The 21,359-nt window shown below is 36.0% G+C and overlaps 1 protein-coding gene across 2 annotated transcripts in view; it reads left to right on the top strand.

Moving 5' to 3' along the window:
* The window catches only part of NCAM2 (neural cell adhesion molecule 2), a 545,993-nt gene that overhangs the window by 481,585 nt on the left and 43,049 nt on the right, over positions 1-21,359 (top strand). For both annotated transcript variants that reach the window (XM_065913597.1, XM_065913598.1), the window contains exons 13-14: positions 3,276-3,395; positions 7,367-7,488. In XM_065913597.1, the coding sequence (XP_065769669.1) occupies positions 3,276-3,395; positions 7,367-7,488 (242 nt within the window). The remainder of the gene's footprint in view (positions 1-3,275; positions 3,396-7,366; positions 7,489-21,359) is intronic.

Below are 21,359 nucleotides of genomic sequence, written 5' to 3' on the forward strand. Positions count from 1 at the left end.
TGGGTTGGATTGCTGACCAGGGAACTAAGATCCTCTTGCCATGGAGTGCAGCCAAAAATAAAGAAAGAAAATGATGGTAAGCAGCTGCATCTTTACATCATAGAATATGGAGAGCATATCACATACCAAAGTTGTCTGTAGCAGTAAAAGCATCTATGGCAAACTCTCCTATATTCTTGTGTAGTATCCTCTGTATGGAGATTATATGTGTAAATGTTTATAAGTATCACTATGACTGTAGCCCACCAGGCTCCTCAGTCCATGGTGTTCTCCAGGCAAGAATACTAGAGTGGGTAGCATCCCCTTAGCCAGGGGTCTTCCCCACCAGGGATCAAATCTGGGTCTCCTGCAATGCACGCAGCTTCTTTACCATCTTAGCCACCTGGGAAGCCCAATCTACACCTACTTTCAATGAATTTTTTATACTTTTGTTTCTATAAAACTTAATAAAAGCATTTTGATTTAGAAGTTGAGAAAAACAACTCAGCCCTAAGACTTGGTTGAACCTCAGTCATTGGAATCAGATCCGGAGCCATGGGACTGCTTTCATGCATCTAAAGGCTGCATCACTAAGTGTCTTATTACAAATGTTACTATTACAACCTGACTAGTCCCTGCACTAGGCTCCCATACGTCTCCATGCTACAAACACAAGCTTCTCCCTGACAGTACTGATAGTCCAAGGGCCCATGCATTTTTGTTACAACCCCTGAAAAATAAACTCACTTTTATAAAGCATTAATTTCTGCAGGTCTAGCTTACTTTGATTTTGAACGTGTTATTGCTCAGTCATGTCCGACTCTTTGCAATCTCACGGATTGTAGACCACCAGACTCCTCTGTCATGGAATTCTCCAGGTAGAATACTGGAGTGGGTCACCATTCCCTTCTCCAGGGTATCTTCCTTACCCAGGGATTGAACCCGGGTCTCCTGTGTCGCAGGCAAATTCTTTTTCAACTGAGCCACCAAGGAAGCCCCACTTTGATTTTAAATTTGCTCTATTTTTAGCTTATAAAATGATAAAATATGATATATTTTTAATTTTTAAATTCCTTCTTATGCAGATCTTGAGCAGAAGCTTTCTCTCTTAGACTCAGTGGAATCCCAAGTTCTTAGCATTTCAGCTGCCTCTCTTAGCTTGAGTCCTTTTCCCTTTCAATTATCTCCTTGACCAGTTTCATCTCCCACTAACCATTTCTCTATTGTAAATGAATTCTTTTTCTCGGGCTGATATTTCTCTGAATCCAGCTCACCAGCCAACTATGTTTGGGTTTCCTACAAAACCTGTTGGAAGTAACTGAATTCAAGTCTGACTTTGTGATTTATCCTTGCAGCTTCTAATCAGTTGGATTTCCCTGCTAATCACTTTTTTCTCAGTTGGTCTCCTTTAACTTTGACACCATGTGTTTTCATCCGAGGTTTTCACAAGGCTATGCGCTCTCTAAAGCAAGTGCAGTTTTCTAACCCAGTAGAGAAAATGAGAAATAAAAATGGAAATTTCATTATGGAAAATGTATTCTTGCGAGTGATTTTGAAGTATCTATACTGGATTAATATCTGTCTGGTTGATATCTGAACCATATTTTCGCCATTAACATTTATCTGTAATATATGATAATATTGGAGGAAAAAAGGGAACACAAGGAAGTATCAAATTCTTTAAGTATATTCATTCAACATAAAATGGAAAATGTCATTTAGTGAATATACATTATAATGTTATTATCAGAAACAGGTTAATACATTACATTGGAATTTTGTTCAGTTTGTCTTGAGTCATTGTTCATGTTAATTAATAGTCTTACAGATATGTTCCTGATTACTTATGATTTAATCTTTTATGATTGATTATATTTTCTATTATGAATTGATCATTTGACTTTGAGGTTTCCCCAGTCGCATAGCAGTAGAGAATCCACCTGCAATGCAGGAGACACAGGAGATGCAGGTTCAAGCCCTGAGTTGGGAGGAGGAAATATCAACCTACTCTGGTAGTCTTGCCAGGAAAATCCCATGAAAAAATCCCATTGACAGAGGAGGCTGGCAGGCTACAGTCCATGGGGTCACAACGAGTCAGACACGACTGAGCGAGTGAGCACATTTGAGTGCACATTTGACTTTAAATTATGTAAACCAGACATAACTTGCTTTTGATTGTTCATCAAGGCATTGCCATGTCTACTTTTTAATTTTTACTGTGTTTATTAAAAGCAGTAAGGATAAAGGCAACTATGGAATTTTATTAGTTCCACCAAGGTATTTGTAAAGATGCAAAATTTTGAAATCTGCAAGTGTATTTAAAACCTTCTGGCAAATTAAAAGGACTGTTATGACCCAGGGAATATTTTTAATAAAATTTTATATGCCTGTACTTTTTCAGATTCTTTCTTCTCCTTTGTGTTGTGTTGTATCCAGAGCTGGTATGGTAAATACTAAAGAAGAAATTCAGAGAGAAATATGAGAGATGAAAGGCTTCAAGCTAGCATTAAAATAATTTGATTTGATTTGCAATTATCAAGCAGATGATCCTCTTTTACAACCATCGGCTGTGTGGCACTTCTTTGACATGACTCAAACACCTTATACTGGAGATCAGACTTCTAAATATTGAATTCCATATCTCCACTAAATTCTATAGCACTCATCTATTTATTGATTGATTGATATTGAATATTTTATTGTGGTTTATGTATAAGATGTTGGAGCAAGTCAGTCTGAGGTTCAAAGAGAATATTAGTTTCAATGACTTATTCACAAGTAATATTTACAATGCAGGACTATGAATGATGCAGCATCCCTCTCTTCTGTGGATTTCTGGTACAACATGAGGTTTGCTGGGAGTGGGTGTATTATGATTTGAAACATCCTAACATGAAAGTACAAGATATAGATCATTAAATACACAGCTTTCATTAGAGTAGACAAAATATTTGGGATGCATTCAGTAAAGATGTTTTATTTAAATCCTTTTTTATTCTTGAATATTGAAAAAATGAAAGAAAAATATTTTATTTTCTACTTTGTGAATGAAAGTATCATGAAAGGAACTATTAACTTTCTTCTTTAAAAGTTATTGCATCTGGGTAAAAGGTTAAAATAGAGATGAAGAAGACAATTGCCCACAAATCATTTTCCACTTATGTATAGCTCTTACACTTTTCAGATATTTCATGGAAAGATTAATTCAGTGATACTGTTCCATTAAACTTTATAATAGTTTGATTTGTTTTACTTATTAAAATGTATTAATCATAGGCATTTTTTTTTTCTTTTAGCAATGGTTGTTTTAAGCAACCTGGAACCAAATACAACTTATGAAATCAGGGTTGCAGCTGTAAATGGAAAAGGACAAGGAGACTATAGTAAAATAGAAATTTTCCAAACGTTACCAGTCCGTAAGTAATTTGTGTTTTGCTTTCTGTTGTCATTGCAAACTTAAATGGGATACTAAAATGCAGGGAGACGTTTCAACACTTTGAGAAAGTGAATTATGTCTTTGGTGAAGTGGTTGCTGATGATGGTGGCATCTCAGACTTACAAAAAATAACTTTGTTCTGAAGCAAGGGGGGAAAAGTGCACTGCAATATGTAGAGTAAATTTGTTCCAATCAGGAAAGTGTCTTACTTTTTCAGTCTGATTAATTAGACTGTAGTGCTCAGACTGTATTCAAAGAGAGAGTAGAAAAGTATCTGTGCAACAAATTTAACAGTCTAGATTTTGCTGAAGCATGGCCATTGCCTGTATTTCATGGATTACATACACCCTAAGTGTGAGAAAAAGGCACCACTAAATTAATTCATTGCAGTGGTGACTGCAAAAGAATAACTGCTGAAGTCCCCTTCTCATTACTATCCTGTTTTTGAATGTTTAACTGCATTTACATAAAGTTAGATAATTTTAAAATAATATAGATTTCCTTTATGTTGAATAAACTATTAAAAGATATGAGAAAATTGAGTGTGAAAGAGCAAATACCATTATATAATCTATGCATCAGTTCAGTTCAGTTGCTCAGTTGTGTTCGACTCTTTGCGATCCCTGGAACTGCTGTACGTCAAGCTTCCCTGTCCATCACCAACTCCAGGAACTTAATCAAGCTTGTGTTCATAGAGGCTGTGATGCCATCCAACCATCTCATCCTCTGTCATCCCCTTCTTCACCTGCCTTCAATCTTTCCCAGCCTCAGGATCTTTACCAGTGAGTCAGTTCTTCACATCAGGTGGCCAAAGTATTGGAGTTTCAGCTTCAGCATCAGTCCTTCCAATGAACATTCAGGACTGATTTCCTTTAGGGTGGACTGGTTGGATCTCCTTGCAGCCCAAGGAACTCTCAAGAGTCTTTTCCAACATCATAGTTCAAAAGCATCAATTCTTCTCACATCCACACATGACTACTAGAAAAAAATCATGGCTTTGACTAGATGGACCTTTGCTGGCAAAGTAATGTCTCTGCTTTTTAAAATGCTATCTAGGTTGGTCATAGCTTTTCTTCCAAGGAACAAGTGTCTTTTAATTTCATGGCTGTAGTCACCATCTGCAGTGATTTTGGAGCCCCCAAAATAAGGTCTCTCACTGTTTTCATTGTTTCCCCATGAAGTGATGGGACCAGATGCCATGATCTTAGTTTTCTGAATGTTGAGTTTTAAGCCAACTTTTTCACTCTCCTTTTTCACTTTCACCGAGAAGCTCTTTAGTTCTTCTTCGCTTTCTGGCATAAGGCTGGTGTCATCTGCATATCTGAGGTTATTGATATTTCTCCCAGCAATCTTGATTCCAACTTGTGCTCCATCCAGTCCAGCATTTCTCATGATGTACTCTGCATATAAGTTAAATAATCAGGGTGACAATATACAGTCTAGACATACTCCTTTCTCAATTTAGAACCAGTCTGTTGTTCCATGTCCAGTTCTAACTCTTGCTTCTTGACCTCTATAAAGATTTCAAAGGAGGCCGGTCAGGTATTCTGGTATTCCCATCTCTTTAAGAATTTTCCACAGTTAGTTGTGATCCACATGGTCAAAGGACTTGGTGTAGTTAATAAAGCATAAGCAGATGTTTTTCTGGAAATCTCTCACTTTTTCGATGATCCAGCAGATGTTGGCAATTTGATCTCTGGTTCCTCTGCCTTTTCTAAATCCAGCTTGAACATCAGGAAGTTCCCAGTTCACTTACTGTTGAAGCCTGGCTTGGAGAATTTGAGCATTACTTTGCTAGCGTGTGAGATGAGTGCAGTTTTGCGGTAGTTTGAGCATTCTTTGGCATTGCCTTTCTTTGGGATTGGAATGAAAACAGACCTTTCTAGTCCTATGGCCACTGCTGAGTTTTCCAAATTTGCTGGCATAATGAGTCTAGCGCTTTCACAGCATCATCTTTTAGGATTTGGAATGGCTCAGTTGGAACTTCATCACCTCCACTAGCTTTGTTCGAATTCATGTTTCCCAAGGCCTACTTGACTTCACATTCCATGATGTCTGGCTCTAGTTGAGTGATCACACCATCGTGGTTTTTTGTGTCAAGAAGATCTTTTTTGTATAGTCCTTCTGTGTATTCTTGCCCCCTCTTCTTTATATCTCCTGCTTCTGTTAGGTCTGTACCATTTCTGTCCTTTATTATGCCCATCTTTGCCTGAAAACTTCCCTTGGTATCTCTAGTTTTCTTGAAGAGATCTCTAGTCTTTCCCATTCTATTGTTTTCCTCTATTTCTTGCACTGATCAGTGAAGAAAGCTTTCTTATCTCTCCTTGCTATTCTTTGGAACTCTGCATTCAAATGGGTATATCTTTCCTTTTCTTCTTTGCCTTTTGCTTCTCTTCTTTTCTCGGCTATTTGTAAGGCCTCCTCAACAACCATTTTGCCTTTTTGCATTTCTTTTTCTTGGTGGTGGTCTTGATCCCTGTCTCCTGTACAGTGTCATGAACCTCCATCCATAGTTCCTCAGGCACTCTGTCTATCAGATCTAATCACTTGTATTTATTTGTCACTTCTACTGTATGATCATAAGGGGTTTGATTTAGGTCATACCTGAATGATCTAGTGGTTTTCCCTACTTTCTTCAATTTAAGTCTGAATTTGGCAATAAGGAGTTCATGATCTGAGCCACAGTCAGCTCCTGGTCTTGTTTTTGCAGACTGTATAGAATTTCTCCATCTTTGGCTGCAAAGAATATAACCAATCTGATTTTGGTGTTGACCATCAGGTGATGTCCATGTGTAGAGTCTTCTCGTGTTATTGCAAGAGAGTGTTTGGTATGACAATCTATGAAATGCTCTGCCTATTATATACTTATGTTAGGGCGGTCAAATTGACTGTAATAATTGTCTTAATTTATGACCAAGTCTTCTTTGTTGGTTATCATAAAATGTCAGATATGTTGTCTATTCTCCACTCCTGATGCCAGAGTCTTTTTCAGTGTCTCTTTTTCACCAGGACCACTGCAAATAGATCTTGATTGAAAACCCCACCTCTTGACTAAAATGACCCTAGAATGACTTAACCTCATTTAAATAGAGAGCTATCCTTTCTCTGTTTATAATCCTCAGCAACCCAACTCTTCATATTTAGTATTTCTCATATTCTCTTCTTGAATCCTTTTAAGATGTTATTGTACACTTTTTTATAGAAGTTTAAATTTATATACAGAAAACATAGTGTGTTAACAGCATGTAAATCATCTCATGTCATAATATATTCGCACTAATGGTAATACTCTTCCACTTCTGTGGATCTCTGTTCATATTAAACATATTATATTTTTCATAAGACCACCTTCATGTGAAGAATAACACCAAAGTTAGTATTTTCATGAAGTAAGAATTTAAAAAAAATGTTGAAACCCAAGTATAGTTTGGATACTACAAATTTCTTTATTCAAATTTATATCTAGCTTTACAAAGTCCATTAAAGGAGATGACAAATTGCTAATCTATTATATTTCCTGGTAGGTATATATTTTAGATAGCTTGATGACTTAATATATTTATATTAATACATATTTACAAATGTTTGCAAAATAAATTTATACTAGAAAAACAAATGATAGCATGCTATCAATACAAGAAATAAAGCCTAAGGCTTGTAAAATGCAGTAAGTTCTATTTTTAGAGCATTTGCCCATCAGTATAAACGATATATATGATTCTGAGATTTCACAATTTTGACATGATACTTCTAGATTTATGAATGTTGCTGTTTCTTGGATGGATAAATAGAGGACCAAAGGTTATATCACAACAAAGGACAAATAGAAAATGGTAAAAACAGGATGATGTTATACATTTTGTTATATGACTGTATTTTTTTTAGTAAAATGCAGTATCTCTACATCTATGAAGTGTGTGCAAGTATCAAGAATATTCTATTGCTTATTAGGTGAACCGAGTCCTCCGTCCATACATGGACAGCCAAGCAGTGGGAAGAGCTTTAAGCTGAGTATCACCAAACAGGATGATGGTGGAGCCCCTATTTTAGAATACATTGTGAAATATAGAAGTGTAAGTACCCTGTTTATTATCATTTTGCACAGTGTTTTCAACTTGCATTAAATTTGCATTATTACATAGATACATCAGAAGTAAATGCATATTAAGTACATTGTGGTTAAACAATATAAACCGTTCTCATAGGAATTCAAATGCTATTTTTCCATTGCTGAAATTCATCATTATGTATTATAGAATGTTTGCTTGTTTTCATAAAACCTAAGATAGATAACCAAAATAACATGGTGTTCATGTTGTGATTTCTAAATCGCATGTTCATTTCTTGCCATGGTATTCATCTTGTGATTTCTAAACTTAGCAACTTTTTAGAAATGAGATATCATTTTTCCCTTTCTTTCTGAGAAGTTTAGCAGAATATTTCACCTTCCATTCTCCTTGATTTTAGTAACTTCAAACTGAGCTATCTTTTCAATTTTAGTTACTTTAGGTAGGATTAAGAAATCATACCTCAAAATTACTTCATAATTAATTTTTATGAATTATTAAATTTTTACTGACTCAAAGTACATTACTAACTTAAATGAATTGTAAAAAATAAATCACTCTAATCAACACTTAACAAATAATGGCCACATTTAACTTGAGAAAGAGGGAATAGATTTCTTCAAGTTTAATTAGCACTAACTAATATGGGATTTTGGACAATTCAGAGCTGCTGTGGTACTTTATCTATATAGGGAATGAAGGATCTCTTGTTTTACAGTGATGGAAAGTCACCTGACAGACTCTACCTTCATCTGAAAAATAACACCAAAGTTCACTAGAGGTGATTTCTCTTATCAGCTTTACCATATGGACTATTGAGTATTTAGTGTGGAATATGTTAAAAGGTGGAACACAATTTTATATTAAATTCTGTGGAGTTTATTTACTAATGGTTATTATTATCCCTGGCTCAGTGGTAAAGAATCTACCTAAGGCAGGAGATGCAGATTCAATCCCTGGGTCGGGAAATTCCCCTGGAGAAGGAAATGGCAACACACTCCAGTATTCTTGCCTGGAGAATCCCATGGACAGAGGAGCCTGGTGGGCTACAGTTCATGGGGTCGAAAAAGTCAGACATGACTTAGTGACTAAACAGCAACATGATTATCTCCATTATAGCATATCAATTCTATTTATTTTTTTCCTTTTCACCCTTTCAAAATTCACTTTAGTGTGTTTAATAACCTCCCTTAAGCCTATTTCCTTTTCAAATGCATGTGCTACTATTTAATCCATATACGTCTTTTCATATTTATATCACCTACTCATTTATTATAATTTTTGAAGTATAACACCAAATTTAAAAGCTTATCTAGCTTCCCATTGTCATGATGCCATTTTTGTATTTGCTTTATGGTGTCAGTGTAATGGTGCCCTTACAAACCAGGTTGAAAATTATCTCCCCTTTTTCACTACATCAGGGATACTTTGGAAATGTAGGTGATTGTATTATTTTTAATTTAATTTTTCTACCTTCTGTCTCACTAATGTTTATGATTAGCCCCATAATGTCTCAATTTCATGCTTATGTTTACTGAACTTATTACTACTTTCCAAGTGCATTATATTTTAGAAAACAGTACAATTGCTCCTTAATAGTAGGTAGATGAATTTTTAACTGTTTCCCCACAAATCCACAATTTTCTAAGTTATAATAGTGTTACTTTTAAATTCAAGCATCTAAATTGTGAAGGGTAGGAAAACAGGGAGTTTAATTTTGAGTGGCTTATGTCAATATTTAATTTTAGACCTCAGTTCAACCTTTTAAATTTCTGATTGATATCCCCTTCCCAGGACCTCTCTCTGTTGCAGATTTCATGCTGGGGATGATGAACGGCTATGTGTCTCTTAGGGCCAATCTGCTGTGGAGGCTCCATGCCCCCATTCCAAAACAACTCTGAGTGGCTCACTTGTTTCTCTCTGATTCTGATGGCGTCTTAGTAGTTAAGCCCAGTTTTTTGGTTATTCTTACTTGGCCATCTGGAAACTCTTTGAAAGTGAAACAGTCTCTCTGTAAGGGTCACAGGCTTAAAAGAAATTAGTGAAATTAAACTGAGAGAAAAGAACTTGAATGCAGATTGTGGCCTACCATTGTACCCAGAAGAATTTATGATGCAAAATACAAATGGATGCTAAGAACTTCAGTATAACCTCAGTAAACCCCAGTAAACCTTCAGTAAACCTTCATATAAACCTCAGTAAAATCCCATGGTGAACTCAGAAATTCAGTAAGTTGTAAAAATATGTTTAAAGTACTCTATGTATGTATAATTTCTACCTAAAACTAAAAGTTGTGCTTGGCTGTCTAAAGAGTTGATATTCGAAAAAGCACAAATGTTTTATTGAGTTTAACCAGAATCATTAATTCCGATTGATGATAGCAGATGTGATTTCAGGTTATATCTTTTTTCATCTATTAGTGGTTTTTTGTAACTTAGCATGTATATTTTAGGAATGCTGTGATTTTGTTCAGCTATACAGTCAAACATGCAAGTTGCTTCTCCCTGTGTTCGTTCGTCCTTCGCATGCTGGCTTTTGTCTTCATGTAGATTATATTGTATACTGAGATGTTGCCCGCACATCTCCATTTAGAACATGAAGAGAGCGAAAGGAAGAAAAGACGCAACAAAGCTGTTTAAGATGAATTTGTTTTTCCAGCAAACTCTACAGAGTTTTCAACAGCTCCATCAAGCAGAATTAGAACTATGTCTCATTAGATAGAATATGGCTCATGACCATCACTAAATGAAAAGTATTATATCTGGGAGGTGGGTCAGCTCAACATTGGCATCTTCAGCATACTGTTAATTACCTTTCTCATTATAAAGTCTGTATTAATCTGCTAGGTATATCATAACATAATGATACAGACCAAGAGGCTTAGCAACACAGATGTGTTTTGTCACAGTTATGGAGTCTGAAATTCCAAGATCAAGGTGTTAGCAGATTTGTTTCTCCTTAGGCCTATCTCCTTGGCTTGTAGACAGCTCCCTTCTTGTGTTTTCACTTGGCCCTTTTTTCTGCGCGCACACATCTCTAGTGTTTCTTCCTCTTTTTATGAAAATATAAGTCCTTTTGGATTAGAACCTCATGTAAGCTAGATTACCTCTTTAACAGCTACATCTCCTAATAGAATCGCATGGGAGGTTAGAACTTTAACATATTAATATGAGGGGGTACACGTAATTTAGGCTATAGCAGTGCTGCCTGTCATGAAGCCTATATATCTAAAAAGCCACACTCTTGGCACCTTGGGTGCATGACAGTGGGCCATCCAGAACTCAACCACGCATCACAGTATGTGAAGCATCTCCCAACCCCACTTACTCTATTGCAAGTAGCTGAAACCAGAAATGTTCATTAGAGTATCACTATATCTGTTTAGAGCCAGTAAGAGTCACAAAATGGAAATAGACATTCAAAGGGAAATATATGTATATATTTGAAAACATAAATTGCCACAAAAAATGCTGCCAAAATGTATTGTCCTTCCTTTAATGAAGATTAGAATTCGTTTTGTGAGAAGCAGTGTGTGAAACATACATGGACACAAATAACTATGGTATTAAGTATAATAAGACTAGAAAATTTTTAGAGATTCAAATTTACAGCGGTCATCAGGGTATTTTACCGGTACACATAGTTGATGTGACACAGATTAAGATTTGAACAAGCACAAGTTTGTTTGTTTTTTTTTTCTGTCAGTAAATCTCTAGCTTCCATTATTTTACATTTTTTCCCCACCTAACCTCCAAACACCCTAGTATTAGCAATGCCCTGCTTTTGCCTGTTTACTCAATATGTAAGTTTACTTTGACGGTAAAAGAAAGTTTTCGTTCTTCCTCAATTCCATCTCATTTCTCATAATGATACCTTTCGTCACCATATACTTACTCTTAATTTTCACTATCCAACTGTTTATTACTACCAAAATTCACAGATCACTTTTTTTTCTTTTTTTTTCATTTATTTTTATTAGTTGGAGGCTAATTACTTTACAATATTGTAGTGGTTTTTGCCATACATTGACATGAATCAGCCATGAACTTACATGTATTACCCATCCCGATCCCCCCTCCATAGATCTCTTTTTAAAGATCATAATTGAAATGATTGTTAGCATAATTTTACAAAGCAATAATTGACTAATAATCGATTACTGGGCTACTACACTAAAGCCTACTGGGATTTTAGCAGGGACACTGCTTTATTAAGGATATTGGGCTTCTATGGTAAGATTTGTAAAAGTAATTCCTCACACTCTTTGTATTACAAGGAAGATATTGCTAATTTTTTTTTTTTTTTTTTTTTTTTGGTATTGCCAGTTTTTAAACCAAAAAAAAAAAAAAAAAACCAGAAAAATAATAATATATAAAATGACATCTTTTTGACAGTTTTAAATTGACAAGCTGAATCTTACAGAATTTGAATTACCTAGTCATGAGTGTCAATGGGGAACAAAACATGAATCTATAGTCAGAAACAATTTTGCAACAGTAAGGGCTGAATTTAAATATGCCTGCAGAGATTATATTGACTCCTCAACAACTCTCCTATCTTAACTCAGCCTGCCTATCTACTTTGCCTCCAAATACAGCCATTCTGATTCACTTCATCTTTACCAAATCATTTAGTGGTTTGCCTTGTATGGGTTTCCCAGGTGACGCAGAGGTAGAGAATCTGCCTGCCAATGAAGGAAACCTGAAAGATGTAAAGTTTTGATCCCTGGGTTGAGAAGATCCCTGGAGAAGGAAATGGCAATCCACTCCAGTATTCGTGCCTGGAGAATCCCATGGACAGAGGAGCCTGGCGCACTACAGCCCATGGAGTTGCAAAGAGTCAGACAGTACTGAGTAGTGACTGACCACGCACACATGCCTCGTACTCCAAAACACTAATATAATCTCTGTATCCCTATGTTTTTCTTTCCTTCCCTTTACCACCTCCTCCATCCTGCATACCTCATACTCTGAAGGTTCAACTGCAAATTCCAAAATTCAGTATAAAGTTATATTCATGTGGTTAAACAATATCCCATCTTTGGAAGAAATAATTTTCTCCACATTTTCTTTCTCAATAGGTCACTTTTCATGTTAAAAACTTACATGTTCAAAATTAGTTCGCTAAATGTGTAGCAGTATTTGCCTTGACATTTGCACTTGTATTGAAATAACTATTTCAAAAATAGCTTAATTATCTCTTTTCTTTGTATGATTCCAAGCCACTTCATCTATTAATATTAGTTCCTCAAAATGAATGAATTCCACAATGGAGTAAAGAGCAGTTGAACAACTTGAAATTTTATTTAGGTATATGCAGTGGATTTTTTAATTGGACAGCCTGTAGGGAAATTAAATAGGTAAATTCAGAAAGTAAGGAACATGCTTATGATTTTTACTTGATTGCTTCTTTGACCCTATCTTTCAACTCTTCTGTGCACAGGACTATATGTTTTATAATCTAGGAAAAACAAAATGCATATAGTGCATACCTTATGTGAGTGTTGACTTATAGCAGTTATCATATCTGAGTATTTATACCTGCCTTTCACTGGAACAGGAAGACCAATAATATTGTAATATAGAGAATGTTTAACTTCCTATAGATAATGAATCACAAAGCATATTATTACATATTGTCTTCTAGTAGATAGAGGGGGCTTCCCTGGTGGTTCAGATGGTAAAGAATCTGCCTGCAATGCAGGAGAACCTTGGTTGGGTTCAATCCCTGGGTTGGGATGATCTCCTGGAGAAAGTTGTGGCTACTCACCACACAACTTTGTTCAGTGGCCTATTAAGAAGACTGAATTTATGAGAACAGAACTAGAGTAATAAAAACAGATAGATGTCTCCATAGACCCTTTGTGAAAATTAACATCTCTAATAAGTCAGTGAGATTAAACAATATATTTGGAAAATAAAGACAAACATTAATGTCTTGGTGTGTATAGAAAAATTAAAGCAGTCATTTCATATACAGAATATTTTTACCTACTTCATATTGTAGTGTCAATAAAACTCTACATAATTTAATGTGTTTTTATATGCTTTCATCAGTTTTTCACTTTTCTAACTGGATGATAGGTATCAGATCATAACTATCACTTAATTGTGGTAAATTAAAAAAATTGCCTGGGCTCTATAAAATCCATAACGTAACATCAATTTTGAGGAATATAGGGACTAATGACACTGCTCTAGCATGTTTCTAGGTCATAATTGACCTTCTTAAGCCTGACTAAGTATCTCAATGGCCACAGGGGAAAAAAAGATAATTTTGAAAAAAAGTATTAAAATTATAAATAAGTAGAATTGAGATTTTACTGTTGAGAGAAATTATTTGTAATCAATTGTAAATAATTTGCTATTTAATTTTTAGATTTAATTATATTTAGGTGTGTATATTTACATTTATTTAAAGCCATTCAGTTACATTTTGAAATATTTTCAACCATTGAATAGCTATGGACATTAAAGAGTCCTAAACTTTTTTGGGTACTTTTTTCTTTGCTGCTAGTGAAAATAATGATCTGTAATCACCCTCGGACTTCCCTGGTGACTAGGGCAGTAAAGCGTCTGTCTAGAATGAGGGAGACCTGGGTTCGATCCCTGGGTCGGGAAGATTCCCAAGAGAAGGAAATGGCAACCGACTCCAGTACTCTTGCCTAGAAAATCCCATGGACGGAGGAGCCTGGTGCAGGTTGCTGTCCATGGGGCCGCAAAGAGTTGGACAAGACTGAGCGACTTTCACTTTTCACTTGTATTGATAGCATCAAATGGACTAATTGTTTGAATGAATAAGTACATTGATGACTTGATGAATAAGTTGGTCTATGTTGTGCTATTATAAATGACCCTGTATCTAGATTAATAAATACAAGAAATACTAAATATAAGGGTAAAAAACTTTCACTGTGTGAATTTTCATAGAAGGTGAGAACACAGAAGGTGATGAATGGGAAAAATTAGAACTTATTTTTCCCTCAGGATGTACCTGGATGATGGAGAGTAGGAATACGTAGAGTCTGATTTACAAAAATTCACCAAGCTTCAATACCTGAAAGAAAGGCAGTTTAAATCAGCTATAATAATATTTAAAAGGGGATTAGAACCTGAAATTCTCCTAAAAACTTCCAAACCTTGCATCTTTCCCAGTCACGGTGGAATGTGTGCGTTTGTGTGTGTGTGTGTGTGTGTGTGTATAAATTATCCAGATTGCTAAATCATCTCTCATATTCAGAGCACCAAGCAGAGCTTCAGAGAACTATGAGCCTTCTGTAAAGTCATACAAGTACCAGGGAGTCCAGGAGACAGAAGATGCCTTGCATGAGAACACAAAATCTTCAATTGAAACACATTGAAATCACAGCAACATCAACATTAATCGTTAGTAGGAGCTCACCTCCTCTGTTGGCCTTCCCTTTCATAATTATTCAACTTTTACTCAAGATGATAGTGACCATATATATTCAGAAGCTTTGAAAAGAAACTTAGTGGATTTCTCATTATGAATAAAAACAATCAAGGAATAACAAGGCGAGTCCATAAATAACAAAGCCAAGACCCTCTGTCTCTCTCCGTCAGTCTCCTCTCTATACAGATGATGGCAAATCTTTCCCTAAATATTAATGTTTTTATTTTTATTTTTTCCCCTAAATACTAATATTTTTAAATTGATTTCTGTTGGAGTGTAGTTGATTTATAATGTGTTGTTAGTTTCTGCTGTCCAGCAAAGTGAATCATTTATACATATACAAATACCCACCGTTTTTCCACTTCTATTCCGATAAAGGTCCAAAATAGGTCACTACAGAGAATTGAATAGAGTTCCCTGTGCTCTACAGTCAGTTCTTATTATGTATTTTGTGTGTAGTAGCACCTGTATGTCAATCCCATCTCCCAATTTATCCCTCTCCCCTCCTTGATGCCCCTCATAACCATTTTTATTTTCTACATCAGTGACTTTTACTGGTTTTAAATAGATTCATTTGTACTATCTTTTAGATTCCACATATAAGCAATATCATAGGAAATTTCTCTTTTTCTGTCTAACTATTCACACAGTATGATAATATCTAAGTCCACCCATGTTGCTGCAAACGGCATTAATTCATTCTTTTTTGTGACTGAGTAATATTCCACTCTATCCGTACCACATTTTTGGGTTTCCCCCATGGCACAGTGGTAAAGAATCCACCTGCCAATGCAGGGTACACAAGACATGTGGGTTCAATCCCTAGGTAGGGAAGATCCTCTGGAGTAAGAAATGGCAACCCACTCCAGTATTCTTGCCTGTGAAATTCCATGGAAAGAGGAGCCTGGCGGGCTACAGTCCATGGGGTAGGAAACAGACAGACACAATTGAGAGAGTGAGCACACACACCAAATCTTTATTCTCTGTTGATGGATGATTAGGTTGCTTCTATGCCCTGGATATTATGAATAGTGCTACGGTGAACTTTAAGGGGCATATATCTTTTCAAATTATGTGTGTCTTCTGATATATGCCCAGAAGGGGTATTGATGGATGATATGGTAGCTGTATTTTTAGATTTTTAAGGGATCTTTGTACTGTTCTCCCAATTGGCTTTACCAATTTACATTCGCACTGAAAGTATAAGTGAGCTCTCTTTTCTCCATACCCTCTCCAGCATTCATTGTTTGTAGATTTTATTTTTTTTAATGATGGCCATTCTGAGCAATGTGACTTGATGCTTCCTTGTAACAAAGAAGAAATATAAAGCAAATTATTTAGAAAGAAATGACAATGAAACACAACTATACAAAATCATGTTGTTATTCAGTCGCTAAGTGGTGTCCAGTTCTTTGAAACAAACATGCAATGCACTGCAGCACACCAGGTTTTCTTGTTCTTCACCATCACCCAGAGTTTGCTCAAACTCATGTTCATTGAGTCAGTGATGTCATCCAACCATACCATCCTTTGTCATCCATTTCTCCTCCTGCCCTCAATCTTTCCAACCGATAGGATGTTTTCCCCTGAGTCAACTCTGCATCAGGTGGCCAAAGTATTGGAGCTTCAGCTTTGGCATCATTCCTTCCAATAAATATTCAAGGTTGATTTCCTTTAGGATTGACTGGTTTGATCTCCTTGGAGTCCAAGATACTCTCAAGAGTCTTCTCCAGCACCACACTTCAAAAGCATCAATTCTTCAACGTTCAGCATTCTTTAGAGTCCAACCCTCACATCCGTTCATGAATGCTAGAAAAATCATCAGTTCAGTTCAATTGCTTAGTCGTGTCTGACTTTTTGCGACCCCATGGACCGTAGCACACCAGGGCCTCCTTGTCCATCACCAACTCCCGGAGTTTACCCAAACTCATGTCCAATGAGTCAGTGATGCCATCCAACTGTCTCATCCTCTGTCATCCCCTTCTCTTCCTGCCCTCAAACTTTCCCAGCATCAGTGTCTTTTCCAATGAGTCAACTCTTCACATCAGGTGGCCAAAGTACTGGAGCTTCAGCTTCAGCATCAGTCCTTCCAATGAACACCCAAAACTGGTCTCCTTTAGGATGGACTGGTTGGATCTCCTTGCAGTCCAAGGGACTCAAGAGTCTTCTCCAACGCCACAGTTCAAAAGCATCAATTCGTCGTCACTCAGCTTTCTTTATAGTCCAACTTTCACATCCATACATGACCACTGGAAAAACCATAGCCTCGACTAGATGAACCTTTGTTGATTTCTCTGCTTTTTAATATGTTGTCTAGGTTGGTCATAACTCTCCTTCCAAGAAGTAAGCGTCTTTTAATTTCATGGCTGCAATCACCAACTGCAGTGATTTTGGACCCCAAAAAAATAAAGTCAGCCACTGTTTCCCTGTCTATTTACCATGAAGTGATGGGACCACTTGCCATGATTTTAGTTTCTGAATGTTGAGTTTTAAGCCAACTTTTTCACTCTTCTCTTTCACTTTCATCAAGAGGTTCTTTAGTTCATTTTCTGTCATAAGGGTGGTGTCATCTGCATATCTGAGATTATTGATACTTCTCCTGGCAATCTTGATTCCAGCTTGTGCTTCATCCAGCCCAACATTTCTCATGATGTACTCTGCATGTAAGTTAAATAAGCAGGGTGACAATATATAGCCTTGACGTACTCCTTTTCCTATTTGGAACCAATCTGTTGTTTCATGTCCAGTTCTAACTGTTGCTTCTTGACCTGCATACAGGTTTCTCGGGAGGTAGCTTAGGTGGTCTGGTATTCCCATCTCTTTAAAAATTTCTACAGTTTATGTGATCCACACAGTCAAAGGCTTTAGCATTGTCAATGAAGCAGATTTTTTTTTTTTTTTTTTTCTGGAATTCCTTGCTTTTTCTGTGATCCAAAGGATGCTGGCAATTTGATCTCTAGTTCCTCTTCATTTTCTAAACCCAGCTTGTACATCTGGAAGTTCTTGGTTTACATATTGTTAGAGCCTAGCTTGAGGGATTTTGAAAGTTACCTTGTTAGCATGTGTATTGAGCACAATTGTGCAGTAGTTTGAATATTCTTTGATTGCCCTTCTTTGGAATTAGAATAAAAACTGACTTTTTCTAGTCCTTTGGCCACTGCCGAGATTTCCACATTTGCTGGTATTTTGAGTAAACCACCTTATCAGCATCATCTTTTAGGATTTGAAATAGCTCAGCTGGTATTTCATCACCTCCACTAACTTTGTTCATAGTAATGCTTCCTAAGGCCCATTTGACTTCACAGTCCAAGATGTCTGGCTCTAGGTGAGTGAGCACACCAAGGTGGTTATCTGGGTCATTAATACCTTTTTTGTATAGTTCTCTATACCCTTGGCACCACTTCTTAATCTCTTCCTCTTCTGTTAGGTCCTTACCATTTCTGTCCTTTATTTTTCCCATCTTCGCATGAAATAGTCCCTTGGTATCTCTAATTTTATTGAAGAGATTCAAGTCTTTCCCATTCTATTGTTTTCCTCTGTTTCTTTGCATTATTTGCCAAGAAGACTTTCTTATCTCTCCTTGCTGTTGTTTGAAACTCTGCAATCAGTTGGGTATCCAAAATTTATTTGACACAGCAAAAATGGTTCTAAGAGGGAAGTTTACTGCAACACAATCTGACCTCAGGAAATAAGAAATCTCTCAATTAAGCAACCTAACCTTACTCCTAAAGTAATTAGAGAAAGTAGAACAAGCAAACCCAAAGTTAGTAGAAAGAAAGAAATCATAAAGATTAGGACAGAAATGAATGAAATAGAAATAAGAAATCAATAACAAAGACCAATGAAACTAAAAGTCGGTTCCTTGGGAAGATAATGAAATCAATAAATCTTGGTCATACTCATCAAAAAAAAGGGGTTGGGGGTGGGGAAAGGACTCAAATCAATAAAATTAGAAAATGAAAAGGGAGAAGTTACAACTGATATCTATTTACTGATATCATGATTTTAGAATAACTTTTAAAGTGTCCCCTTAACTGTCATATGGCTCTGCTGCCTATGTTTTGACAAAAAGGATTGCTTAAGAGAAGCTATATCAAAGTAAATGACCACTTCTTTTTAGTAGCTGCCCTTCAACTTTTAATTGGCTTATTAATAATAGCTCTATTCAGCAAATCATCTCATTAAATTACCTAGGGGAACATTTTGCAACTAGATTATCTTAAATTGTTCCCTCAGCATTTAAATTCCGTAAATCAGGCACTCTACAAATGCGTAAATGAGATTTTGATGCCTGGGGGAGTATTTGGTAACACCCACTTTATTTTTTCCTTATTCCCTAGGAACAGCAATTAAGGGATTAAAAAACCTCCTTGTCTAATGGTGAATGGAAAATGAAATTGATTTAAATTGGGGAAAATATTAGAGCTCCTTTTGGTTCCTTTAGGCCATCAGTCCAACTATCTAAAATGATGGAAGGGCTTTTAATTCATCATATTAAGAGCCTCAACAATTGAGAGTTAAGTGATTGGTGATTTAAAAGTCTATCAGCCTGTCTTGGACTGATCTGGAAGTTTCACTTCAAATACTCAATGCTCAGAAATATTTTGGAAGATTACCTAAAGGACATGAAGCCTATCCATCCTTCTGAAATCCAGATATCAGCTGCTGGCTTATTTTCTGGCTCTTTATCCTACATCTCCATTCAAATCCAAAACAAAACTCAACTCCAAATTTCCATACAAATACTCACTTTCACCAATATTTCATAGTTAAATAGAATTTATACTGAATTATTGGGTAAGGGGATGCCCACCGGGGCTATTGTCTACTGCCTTGTGTAACCTTTGTGTAACCTTTGTCCTTGTGTAACCTTTGTGTAACCTTTGTCCTTGTGTAACCTTTGTCCTTGTGTGACCTTTGTCCTTGTCTAATTCTTCAGTCTTCCTACTTCTCACCCTATCCTCTCTGAATGTGTGCAAACATACAGTCTATAATGTATCAAATATTTTATATGTATCTTATGTGCTGTATATGTATGTTTGTGTTTATAAGTCATGTATCATATATGATCTAAAATTACTTTTGAGTGAAGATTTTTGTAGCTTTTTTTTTTTGTCAATACCTATAACAATAAACATAAAGTGGCTATTTTTGCATCTCCCAGTGGTTCTGAGGTTCTGCATCTTTCTGAGGTTTTCAGTCATTGTGCCTATTTTTGCAATTTAAAACTTCTGTGAAGGAATCACATCTTCATTAACTCAGTGAGGAAGAATGAAAAGAAAAATGGAACTGGAATTTCTTATTTCCTATTAAGTTGACATTACCTCCCCCGAGAAAACCTTCCTGGTTCCTGGACTCTCTTAATCTTTCCTGTTATTAATATATACTCACAAAACACCTTCTTGTTTTTCAGACTTCATGTCCTCCTCTTGTGCTGGTTTGTAAACTCAGAAATAAGTGTTGTACATTCTTGCTAACTATTGTGTTCATAGTTCTAGAACAGTTTCACTACCCTACCAAAGACTGAATAATTGGTGAATGAATGATAAAGAAAGCAGATGTTGGGCTAATCATGGCTAATGAAACAGTTGTCCCAAACACTTAAAAAACACACCGGGGATCCTTCCTTAAATTTACAACTCATTTAGTGGCTTAGATGAGTTGCAAAGATTTCCGGTCCAAATTGTTGTTTTCCAATGGCTTTTCTAGTACACTTTTAACACTGGCTACCAGCCTAGTCTAATAAATTGATTTATATATATACTCCTTGCTTATATGATAATTCTAAGTACTTGTCCAAAGTCTCTGGCCTCACTGTGAGGAGGGGAGTAATATCTCCAGTTTTAGATGAAACAATAAAAGAGACCAAATGATTTCCTTTATAATAAAAGTTCTGCAGAACCAAAAATAATTATAAAGAAAAGAGAATCTTAGTATGGTACCAAAGCTGTAATGAGGTCTTATCTCCTTTTGAAGGATACTTCATATTTATATTATTGATACTGTCAATTTAATGCAATCAAGAATTTAACTTCTATGATTGATTTCAGATAATAAATCCTCAATTGTCACCATAAATGTAGAAAACATTATTATCTTTTCTATTCAAGTATATATTGTAAAATATTGGCTCAAAATTAAGTAATAATAGACAGTCCTGAGGTTAAAAAAGGATCTATCAATGGATCTGTTGATCTCTCTATATATCTATCTATCAATACGGCTGAGTTACAGTATATTTATAATTACAATTCTGGTTAATTGAGATTTTCAATTGCAGTGATGGAATATTAGATATGTGATTAGATATGTTATTTCAGAAAATATCATTTCAGCTCTGTATAGCTTTATAGAAATAGGGCTTCCCAGGTGGCGCTAGTGGTAAGGCATCTGCCTGCCAATGCAGGATATGAAAGAGATGTGGGTTCTATCCCTGGGTTGAGAAGATCCCCTGGAGAAGGAAA

Source organism: Muntiacus reevesi, chromosome 21, assembly GCF_963930625.1.
Source record: "Muntiacus reevesi chromosome 21, mMunRee1.1, whole genome shotgun sequence".
In the NCBI taxonomy this organism is placed as follows: Eukaryota; Metazoa; Chordata; class Mammalia; order Artiodactyla; family Cervidae; genus Muntiacus; species Muntiacus reevesi.